At 32.3% G+C, this 10,803-nt stretch overlaps 2 protein-coding genes across 2 annotated transcripts; both read left to right on the top strand.

Annotated features, from left to right (window-relative positions):
• The first annotated feature begins 4,744 nt into the window (after positions 1–4,744).
• On the top strand, positions 4,745–8,117 carry LOC132311587 (disease resistance protein Roq1-like). Its single transcript, XM_059809574.1, has 2 exons — positions 4,745–5,716; positions 6,860–8,117. Exons 1-2 carry the CDS (start codon positions 5,217–5,219, stop codon positions 7,986–7,988), a joined length of 1,629 nt encoding a protein of 542 aa, XP_059665557.1. The 5' UTR covers positions 4,745–5,216; the 3' UTR covers positions 7,989–8,117.
• Positions 8,072–10,520, top strand: LOC132311586 (disease resistance-like protein DSC1). The gene is made up of 4 exons (XM_059809573.1): positions 8,072–8,414; positions 8,515–9,450; positions 9,570–10,068; positions 10,178–10,520. The coding sequence occupies exons 1-4, from the start codon at positions 8,154–8,156 to the stop codon at positions 10,180–10,182; spliced, it is 1,701 nt and encodes a 566-aa protein (XP_059665556.1). The 5' UTR covers positions 8,072–8,153; the 3' UTR covers positions 10,183–10,520.
• The last annotated feature ends 283 nt before the right edge of the window (positions 10,521–10,803 follow it).

Genomic DNA, 10,803 nt, shown 5'->3' with positions numbered 1-10,803 from the left:
GTGATCAATAGCTTTTATGTTATTTTATTCTTATTTTTTCTGCTGAAAAATGTATTATGCTAAACCATGAATACTAGTACAAATAAAAATAACAATAAAAATTAAAAATTAAAGGAAAATAAGAATATGGTATCCTTTTCGATAAATTACACTCCATAAAAATATTAGGAAGTCTTTTTTGATATTGGTCTGTCTTAGTGTCTCCCATCTTATATTTTGTTTAGTATGTTTATATGTTAATTGTCATTACTCTCGTTAGTTGTTATATATTTAGATTTAGATCTATTAGGTTGCTATATAATTTAGGCAAAAGTGAGGAAAAAAAAACCCTAAACTATCAAGAAAGTTAAAAATAACTTACTGGACAATCAAGGAAGGCAGATGCCTCGATACCCCAGTGGGTTAGTACTTACGGTGGATTTTGGAATGCAAGATTTCAACTCTCTACATTTAATAATCTAACTTTTAACACTTCTTGTCTTGAAAAAATAAAATGATAAAAATAATCAAGCGAGTAAAAAGTAACCCTTAAACTATTTCGGGTTGCAAATCAAACCATCAACTATACAAAATAAGCCCCTCCCGATCACCGACCCACATTTTTCGATACTCATAGGGTTAAAATTACCAAAATACCCCTACTTATTAATTTTTAAAATATCATAACTATACAATACCTATATATAATACTCTTCAGGGACCATCTTGCAACTAACCAATAGCTCAGAAAGTTTTTTTTTTTTTTTTTTTTTTTTTTTTGTAATTTTGCCTAATAATAATAAACAATATCAATAATAATAATAATATTATTATTAATGTTAATAATAACTAATAATATTAGTAGTAGTAATAGTAGTAGTAGTATTATTAATTATAATAATTTAAAAAATAACAAAAATAAATTGTTTGATTAGTTGCTCGATGGATCCATATGCATGCAAACAATTTTCATAAGCTCATAAATTATCAAAAAATATTTCAAATAATAATAAATAGTAGTAGTAATAATTATTAAAATAACAAAAATAAATTACTTAGTTGCAAGATATATGATAATTCACTTTTAGAATCCCTGTGAATTAACAATAAGAATAAGAATAATAACTAATAATAGTAGTAGTAGTACTATAGTAGTAATTATAATAAAGTTTTAAAATAATTACAAAAATAAATTGTTTGATTAGTTGGTTGATGGATCCATATACCTATAAACAATTTTTGCAAGCTCATAAATTATCAAAAAAACTAATAAGAATAATAAGAATAACAATAATAATAACTATTAAAATTGTCTTTAAAATAATAACAAAAATAAATTACTTGATTAGTTGGTTGATGGATCTATATACCTACAAACAGTTTATAGAAGCTCATAAATGATAAAAAAATATATATATATAGTTCAAATAATAATAATAATAATAGTGGTGGTGGTGGCGGTGGTGGTAGTAGTAGTAATAATAATAATTTACAACAATAGCAAAAATAAATTGCAAAAGTGAAAAAAAAAAAAAAAAACCTATCAAGAAAATAAAAAATAACCCCCTGAACTATATGCAAATAGGGGAATAATTGTCATTCAAAAGGATAATTTGGGCATTACTTTGAAATACACAGGCGCGTGAATCAGCAGACGTCGATAAATGTGATCCGGTGATTAGAAGGGACTTGTTTGCAACCTTTTATATAGTTGAGGGTTTAATTTGCAATCCGAAATAGTCCAGAAAGTTATTTTTCACTTTTTTTGATAGTTGGAAGGATTTTTTTTTTTTTTTTTCGCAGTTTTGACATAATTTAAAATTAAGTTACCTCTCTATTGGTTGAAATTTATTTATTTTTTTATTATATATATATTTTATCCTGTCAATAAAAAACAGCCATATGACATCTACAAAGCGCACCAAAAATGGCCGTACAGCAACAAACAAATCATGAAGCAAGCGGATAAAACTAAAGAACAGACTCTAGATTTGCTGAGAAAACAACGCACCAGCAGAAACCACCAAGGAAGGAAAGTATCAACGGTAGTGACCCACAGGTCAGGCCATGGTCAAGGCAACTGCTCTAAAGCTGCATCCACAAGGCGCCGCCGAAGAAAAAGAAACCCCCCAACCCCGCACAAGAGGGCAGGGACAACAAAACCCACACAGAGGCGGGAACCTGACATAGATCGGAGATCTAGCCGGAAAATCAAAAGCAGATCTACCCCGTCAAGCCAGAAACTAGCCTAACAGGAGCCGATTTAACAAAACAATAACGAAACGGCATAAAAAACTCACCCACCAATCGACTATGTACAACACGAGTTTATTAAGAAGGGGAAATGAATCTATTGGTTGAGATTTGATGCCCCAATAAGATTAACAACAATTTACATATGTCCGTCTTAAAAGGGTAGGGACACCCCTGACCACAATAAGACTCACCACAATTTACATACGTTCCAAGGATTGTCTTATCCTCAAGGGAGGAAAGTTCCAGCATCTTCTTTCTATGTTCCCCAAGTAGACAGTATAGAACAAAGAAGGAAATTGCTTGGATAATGCTTACCAATTGTTACATATATAATAATGGGAGAGAGAGACTTTGAAGTACACAATTTCTCCTATATGTAATTCATGAATAATTCAAGCTTTCATGTTATTCAAATCATGGTCATCTGACCATTGAGCTTGACGGTTTTGTGCATTTGTTGTAGAATTCAATTCTAAATTTTTGTTATTAGTTTTTAAATTTTATTGTTTTGATTTGTCATATTGGTATAACTTTGGATAGTCGTAAATGGTAATATATAAAAATATTATTTTACTGACAACATGACCACTTGCGCATTTTGGCAGTGCAGACGCACTCTCATCCACACTTTCCAACAACACCAATACAGGTCCACACAAAAGATGATTTCCATGTGAAATTGGACAATGCTTTTGGAAGACGTGAATTTTGATTCTCAATAGAGGGGTGTTTGCTTTAATCAATCAATTTTTTGTGTGTTTTTATTTTCTTACTTTTAAAAAAATGCAAAGAATTTTGAAATTTTTTGTTCCATTATCCTTCTTACTCAACTTTTTAGGTCCTAAAATATTTATGAGTTTGTGAAAACGTATGTTATGTTAGATATTGTAAAATATATTGTTTCCCTGAATGGGTTTATTATATATGGTTTATATTTACTTATTCTCCACACATGTCGTCTTATACATAAACTCCTGTATGTATTCTTATAGTAAACACATCAATACATTTCATCTCTTTCTTTTTTATATTTAACATATTCAATTGCCTGCTTTAATTCAAGACTTTTGTGTTGTAATTCTTTGAATATGGTCTCAATTATTAGATTGTCATTGTATATCCACATTGAATCTCTTGAGTCTTACTTTTCTCTTTTGTACGCGCTTGTTTATTGATATAATTATGTATTTCAATAGATTGTCATGTAATTCATTGTCAATTTGATTTTTTTGAAGCATATGCCTATGCGTGGTTCTTAGATTTTCAAAATTTTGTATGAAGGGCATCTTATTTAAAGTTTATCACTCAAAATTTTGAAAGTCTAGTGCCTGTCCATAAATTACACCATAAAATTATTATGGAGTGACCATTACGAAGTCTTTCTTCAGTGCCTAATTTGACCCAGCTATGCCTTCCACACGGTCTGTCATTACTCATAAGTTGTTGTATAGTTAGGCTTCTATTCTAACCTTGATCAACATTTTTTTTTTTATTAGTTTTTTAATTTTATTATTTTGATTGGTCATATTGGTATAACTCTTGGATGGTCTTTAAATAGTAACATATAAGCACATTATTTTACTCTTGGATGGTCTTTAAATAGTAACATAAGCACATTATTGTTTTAATTTTCCTACTCTTTAAAAAATACAAAGAATTTTGAAAATTTTATGTTTCATTATCCTTCTTACTCAATTGTCTGCTTTATTTTCCTACTTTTTAAAAAATACAAAGAATTTTTGAATTTTTTTTAATTTTATGAGTTTGTGAAAATGTGTGTTCAATTGCCTGTTTTAATTCAAGTCTTGTTTTAATTCAAGTCTTATGTGTTGTAATTATCCGTATATGGTCTCAATTATTAGATTACATTGAATCTCTTGAGTCTTACTTTTCTCTTTTGTAGGTGCTTATTTATTAATTTAATATTTCAATAGATTGTCATGTAATTCTTTGTCAATTTGATTTGTTTGAAGCATATGTCTGCCTGAGAATCTCAAAATTTTGTATGAAGTGCCTCTCATTTAAAAACTCGCCTAGTATCACTCAAAATTTTGAAAGTCTCAGACAGAGTGACCACTAGGAAGTCTTTCTTCAGCAGCCTAATTTGACCCACCCACACCTTCCACATGGTCTGTTTATATATTAATTGATCTTTGTATGCATATATTGTCATTACTAGTAATTTGTTGTATATTTAGATTTAGATTTATTAGGTTGCTATATAATTTAAAATAAAGATACCTCTCTCTTGGTTGAGATTTGATGCCCAATTTACATGTGTCCAAGGATTGTCTTTGTCTTTGTCCCTAACCTCAAGGGAGGATAGTTCCCAGCAACTTCTTGGATGATGCTTAGCACAATTTCTCCTATATATAATTCAAGTCTCACGACAATTTATATAATTTTAATTTAATTTAATAATAATATTAGGATCTAGTTTTGGATAAGTTACACTCTATAAAAATATTAGGAAGTCTTTGTTCAGCCACCTAATTTATGTTAATTGATCTTTATTTGCATATATTGTAAGTTGTTGATTCAGATTTTCACCTAATTTAAGGGAGGAAAGTTCCCAGCTACTTCTTTGTATGTTCCCAAGTAGAGCATAGAACAAGGAAGGAAATTGCTTGATGATGCTTACCAATTGTTACATATATAATAAATTAAGGGGGACAGAGACTTTGAAGTACACAATTTCTCCAATATATAATTCATGAATAATTCAAGCTTTCATTTTATTAATCACGGTCATCTACATGTTTTAAAATCTTTCTTCAGCAGTCTAATTTGACCCACCTACACCTTTTTCACACACTGTTTTGTTCAACATACATGTCCATGACCCAGAAAAAAGATTGAAGAAATTCCCTGCAACTTCTTATCATGTGCATTCTCTCTGTAAATATTATAGAGGGGGAGAGATATTTGTAGGTATCATAATCACACCGATAAATTTTGCATTCACAAATTAGCAAGCCTCAATGGATGCGATTGCTGCTGCTGCTTCTTCTTCGCCTCGATGGAATTATGATGTCTTCTTGAGTTTTAGAGGTGAAGATACCCGCAAGAACTTTGTGGACCATCTCTATGTGGCACTGCAACAGAAAGGAATTTGCACCTTCAAAGATGATGAGAAACTTAAGAGAGGAAAATCAATTTCTTTGGAGCTCCTCAAGGCAATTAAGGAATCGAAATTTGCAATCATCATTTTTTCGAAAAACTACGCATCGTCCACTTGGTGTTTGGATGAACTCGTACAGATCATTGAATGCAGGAATAAAGTGGGACAAACAATTTTGCCAATTTTCTATGACGTCGATCCCTCGCAAGTACGGAAACAAAAGGGAAGTTTTGCAGCAGCATTTGCCAAACATGAGGAAAATTTTGGAGAGGAGGACAAGGAAAAGGTGCAAAAGTGGAGGGCAGCTTTGGTAGAGGCGGCAAATTTAAGCGGGTGGGATTTGAACGATGTAGCAAATGGGTAATAACTAACCCAACAAATTTTATTCTTCTTCTATATTGCCGTATGAAATATGTTTACTAGTTTAACTAAACGACTTTGCAATACTTAATTAGAAGCAAACATGAAGCACAATTTATATTTTCAATTAGCATTTCTTTTTAAATCTTTAAATAAATATATAGGTTACTTTTGGATTTGTTATTCGCACTGAATAGCGTATCTCCTTATTTTTCCATTTTTTTTCTTTTTATGCCAAATTAGAATCAAACTAATATAATTAAAGTTGAATATTTATTATTTAGAGTTATTATTAAGTTTTTGACGTTCTTACCAAAAAGGGGGGAAAAAAATTATGATTTCAAGTTTAATTGATAGATGGATTAAAACTTCATATTGCCATTCTAATTAAGTTTTACATTCTTTCTTTTTTTTTTCTTTTTTTTTTTATGACTAATTTGGTCCGTAGAACAACTAAAGACTTTATTAAAGTGGTATGTGCTGCTGTTTTCAAATGTAAGTCCATAAATAATAGACATGTTTGAACATGACTTTTTTTTTTTTTTTTTTTTCCTAGTTGTGTTTGAACTTGATTTGTCAAACAAAAACCAAAAGAAAAAATACATATTAATGATCCATAATTAAAATAACTTTTATTTATTTGTGTATTCTAAATACGAATCTTCTATCAATTGTATTGTAGTTTGAAGTGGATTTTAGAGGGTTGGACTGAAAATTAATACCTCCCAAACTCCTAGAACTCAAATTTTTTTTTTTTTTTTAATCTTTTTGTCCTTTATCTCATTAAAGTATAAATGATTACATTTGCGAATTTGGGTAATGAAAGTTCATTTTGATTTTGGATTGAACAGTTTATACACACACACACACACACATATATATACACATATATAGATGTATTGTTGAACCATCACAAGAAATAAACACAAGCAGGCTTGCTTACTAGAACCACTTGTGCATCCCCATGACCTTGAGTTGTCAAGTCATGAGTTATCCACATTTTAAAGATGCATTAGTCTATTTCAATCAATTTTGTTTACGAATTGAGTAATTTATGATTATTATTATTATTTACCCATAAATAAAAATGTGTGTGTTATTTATGACTCACTAGTTCTTTTTAATGTGCTTTGTACTTCATAGGCATGAGGCGAAATTTATCCAAAAAATTGTTCAAGAGATTATAAAAAAATTGGAACATATACCATTATATGTTGCCAAGTATGAAGTGGGGATAGATTCTCGTGTCAACGAAGTGATTGCTTTGCTAAATAATGGGTCAAAGGATGTGTGCACTGTGGGAATTTGTGGAACTGGGGGAATAGGAAAGACAACCATAGCCAAAGTTGTCTTCAATCAAATATTTCATCAATTTGAAAGTTGTTGTTTCCTTAGTGATGTGAAAGGAGTTTCAGAACAACAGAATGGTCTAACGGATCTGCAACAACAACTCTTGAAAGACATCCTAATGGAAGATCTAAAGATGTCTAATGTTGACTATGGGATCAATGTGATAAAGAAAAGATTTTGTTACAAGAAGGTCCTCGTAGTTGTTGACAATGTTGATAGTTCGAAGCAATTAGAAAGTTTAGCTGGAGCAAATGATTGGTTTGGTTTTGGAAGTAGGATCATTGTAACAACCAGAAATGAACGTTTATTGGTGGAGCATAAAGTAGATGAAATATACAAGGTTGAGTTGTTGAATGACGATGAAGCTCTTCGACTTTTTAGTTGGCATGCTTTCACTAACAGCCATCCCTTGGAGGATTATTTGGAACTCTCGCGAAGTGTAATAAATTATGCTCAAGGCCTTCCATTAGCTCTTCAAGTTTTGGGTTCTTTTTTATTTAAAAGAAGTTTAAAAGAGTGGGAACATGAATTGGATAATTTGAAAAGAATTCCTAATAAAAAAATTCATAATGTTCTTAAGATAAGTTTTGATGGCCTTGATGATACAGAGAAGGATTTATTCCTTGACATTGCTTGTTTCTTCAAAGGATATGATGAAGACTATGTAATAGATATATTGGGTAGTAATGGGTTTTACCCACGAATTCCAATTCTTATTGAACGGTCATTGATAACTATCTCATCATACAACAAGCTGCACATGCATGACTTGTTACAAGAAATGGGTAAGGAAATTGTTCGTCAAGAATCACCTGATGATCCTGGCAAACGAAGTAGGTTGTGGTTTTATAAAGATATCTATAAAGTGTTCAGAGAGAAAACGGTACGTTCTAACTCCATAGAAGTTTATTTGCAATTTTGATATTCAAGTTTTGAAAAAGAAAAAGAAAAAAAAAAGGTTTAATTGCTGCATCTAATTTTTTCCATCTAAACAGTTGTAAACTTCGATAATTTTAATGTTTTAACACTGCATGGTAACTTACACAATGTTCTTGGTGATCAGGTGACCGAAACAATTAAAGGCATTATGCTAAACTTGCCTGATGAACATGTACCAGAGGAGTTACATGTAGATGCCGATGTCTTTGAGAAGATGAAGAAACTAAAACTGCTTAAACTCAGTGGGATAAGACCTTGTGGACACCTTACATATATTTCAAATGAATTATGTTATCTCGATTGGGATGATTACCCTGCAAAGTTTTTGCCATCTAATTTCCATCCAAAAAATCTTGTTCAACTTCGCCTTTGTCACAACCAAATCAAAGAAATATCATCAAGTATCAAGGTATGATCAGAGTTTATTTATACAGTTATTTACATATGAATAGTATTGTCGGGTTTTATTGAAACTGATTGATTTATTTCATTGTTTGTTTCCTTTTCAGTTTCTAGAGAAGTTAAAATACCTTGACCTCGGTCACTCCTTAAATTTGTATAAAACTCCTAACTTGTCTAGTCTCCCATATTTGGAGAAATTAAATCTTGAAGGGTGTAAAAATCTAATTGAGGTCCACGAGTCGATTGGAGTTCACGAGAGGCTTGTGACATTGGATCTGCGGAACTGTAAAAATCTGAGGAGTCTCACAAAAAGCATCAAGTTGGAAAAGTTGAAATATTTGAATCTATCAGGATGCGTAAAACTTGAGAAGTTTCCAGAGATTGAAGGGCGTATGAATTGTTTGCAGCATCTTGATTTGGATGAAACTGCAATAAAAGATTTGCCTTCATCAATTGAGCATCTTGAAGGGCTTAGGGGTTTATATCTAGGTTATTGCCCAAAGCTTAAAAGTATTCCAACAGACATTTTTTCTAGAATGAAGGATTTAGAATCCCTTAAGATGGCAGGAACCGCTATAGAACAGTTACCATCTTCCATTGTACAGTTGTGTAAACTTAATTGGCTTGGGCTAAGTGATTTACAAAAATGGTCTCCCAAAACGCCAAATTCATTGGTGTCATTTTCATTGGTGCGAAAGAGAACTACTAATTATTTGCAACTGGAACTGCTCTCCGCTTTGAGCACTTTATCTTGTTTACATTTAAGTGGAAGCAATTTCTCTAGCATACCAACAAGCCTCATTCAACTCAAATGTCTGAGACACCTTCGTTTGGAACGTTGCACAAGCCTCCGAACGTTAACTTCACTTCCGTCATCTATTGAACATGTGAATGCACATGGCTGCAAATCATTGGAACGGTATTGGATTCCACCAAGTGGAATTGGTCCAAACAATCGCGGATTCAGATTCACTGAGTGCCGCAAATTGGTTATGGATGAGATGGAAAACATGCCAAATATATCATCACAAACTCAGCTTCAGGTTAATTACTTTTACCTCTCTCTCTTTCTATATATATATATATATATATATATATGTATGTATGTATGTATGTATGTATTCAAAACTTGGGGATCTTTATTGTGCTGTGCATGGAACAGGGAATTCAATGGATCAGTTTTCCGGGAAGTGAGATTCCGCAATGGTTTAGGCATAAGAGTGAAGTTGAGGTGTCTTCTTTGTCTTTGGTGATAGATCATCTTTCTTCTTACAATTACGTCAAAGGAATTGCCATCTGTGCTGTTTTGGAAATTCATGATATCTCATTGATTGGATTTGATCTAAAAATCAATGGTTATGGCGTGAACTGGTTTGAGAACGCCGACAGTTATTATTCTTCCTATTATTGGGGGTGTAAAGGCAATCACGTTATTTTGGGGAACGTAACAGAATATTACGATGAGTTGTCTAAAGAATATCAACCAATTAAAAATTTGATGAAGAAGAGACCAAAGCTCAGCCCAGGCCCTCCCAATATTTGTGATGATGCCAGCTGTTACATTCAGGCTTCAGTTATATCATCCTACTACCCTGGGTCATACTGTCAAGAAATGTTGAAGAAAATGGGTATCCATCTAATTATGGAGGAGCAAGGTGAAGGTGAGTAGACCCACCTCACTCTCTTCAAACTCAATTTCTCAATTCTTAAAATCATACCAACATTTTCACATATCATAATTGATTACTGCATTTGATTGTTGCAATGTAGGTTAACAGTGAGAAATCCTAGCATTAAGAGGCAAAGAAAGGATCATTTGGATAGTTTTGATTGTCATATTTGTATACAAGAAGCTCTTCTGGTTGTAATAACAATTTCAATTGTGAAGGAAAATGTTTTGTTTGTACGTATCAAAATCTTTTTGGCCATATATGGATTATATGTCCTGAAAAATTTTATTTACAATAATCACACCGTGTAATGGTCACATAGCAATACTGATGGGTCACTTGTCATGGTGGTCTTGCCGGGGATCTTGACCAAGGGTGATGTATATCTGGTGGTAATGGCAGCAGCAATGATGATTATAGTGGTGAGGACGAAACAGATGAAGGCAGAGGAAATAGTGTGCTGACAGCAGTGGAGGCAATGGCGGTGCAAGTTCTGGTAAGTGGAGGCAATAATGGTGGTGTAAGTACTGGTGTATGACCTACTCACCCATTCATGAATTCATATTCCCAAATTCCTCTCATTTTTAAGCCACCCTCTTCTTTTCCTTTCTTTTCCGTCAATGCTAGAGTGAAAAAAGGCATGTTCAATGCCCTCGACACCATATAATAGGACTGTAAGGCGCAATTCAAGAGTAAATTAATATCAGGTGCCCCAAACAAACCACA

This window comes from Cornus florida, unplaced genomic scaffold, assembly GCF_030987335.1.
Source record: "Cornus florida cultivar Cherokee Brave unplaced genomic scaffold, ASM3098733v1 CherokeeBrave_3.0.0_Hap2_Chr06, whole genome shotgun sequence".
Lineage (NCBI taxonomy): Eukaryota > Viridiplantae > Streptophyta > Magnoliopsida > Cornales > Cornaceae > Cornus > Cornus florida.
This window is presented reverse-complemented; position numbering and strand designations above follow the sequence as displayed.

Excerpts from the sequence above, each read along its gene's own strand:
- LOC132311587 (XM_059809574.1), top strand. The coding sequence starts at position 5,217 with ATGGATGCGATTGCTGCTGCTGCTTCTTCTTCGCCTCGATGGAATTAT. Across the intron at positions 5,717-6,859 it reads TTGAACGATGTAGCAAATGG|GCATGAGGCGAAATTTATCC; the intron begins GTAATAACTAAC and ends TGTACTTCATAG.
- LOC132311586 (XM_059809573.1), top strand. The coding sequence starts at position 8,154 with ATGCTAAACTTGCCTGATGAACATGTACCAGAGGAGTTACATGTAGAT. Across the intron at positions 8,415-8,514 it reads AAATATCATCAAGTATCAAG|TTTCTAGAGAAGTTAAAATA; the intron begins GTATGATCAGAG and ends TTTCCTTTTCAG. Across the intron at positions 9,451-9,569 it reads CATCACAAACTCAGCTTCAG|GGAATTCAATGGATCAGTTT; the intron begins GTTAATTACTTT and ends TGCATGGAACAG.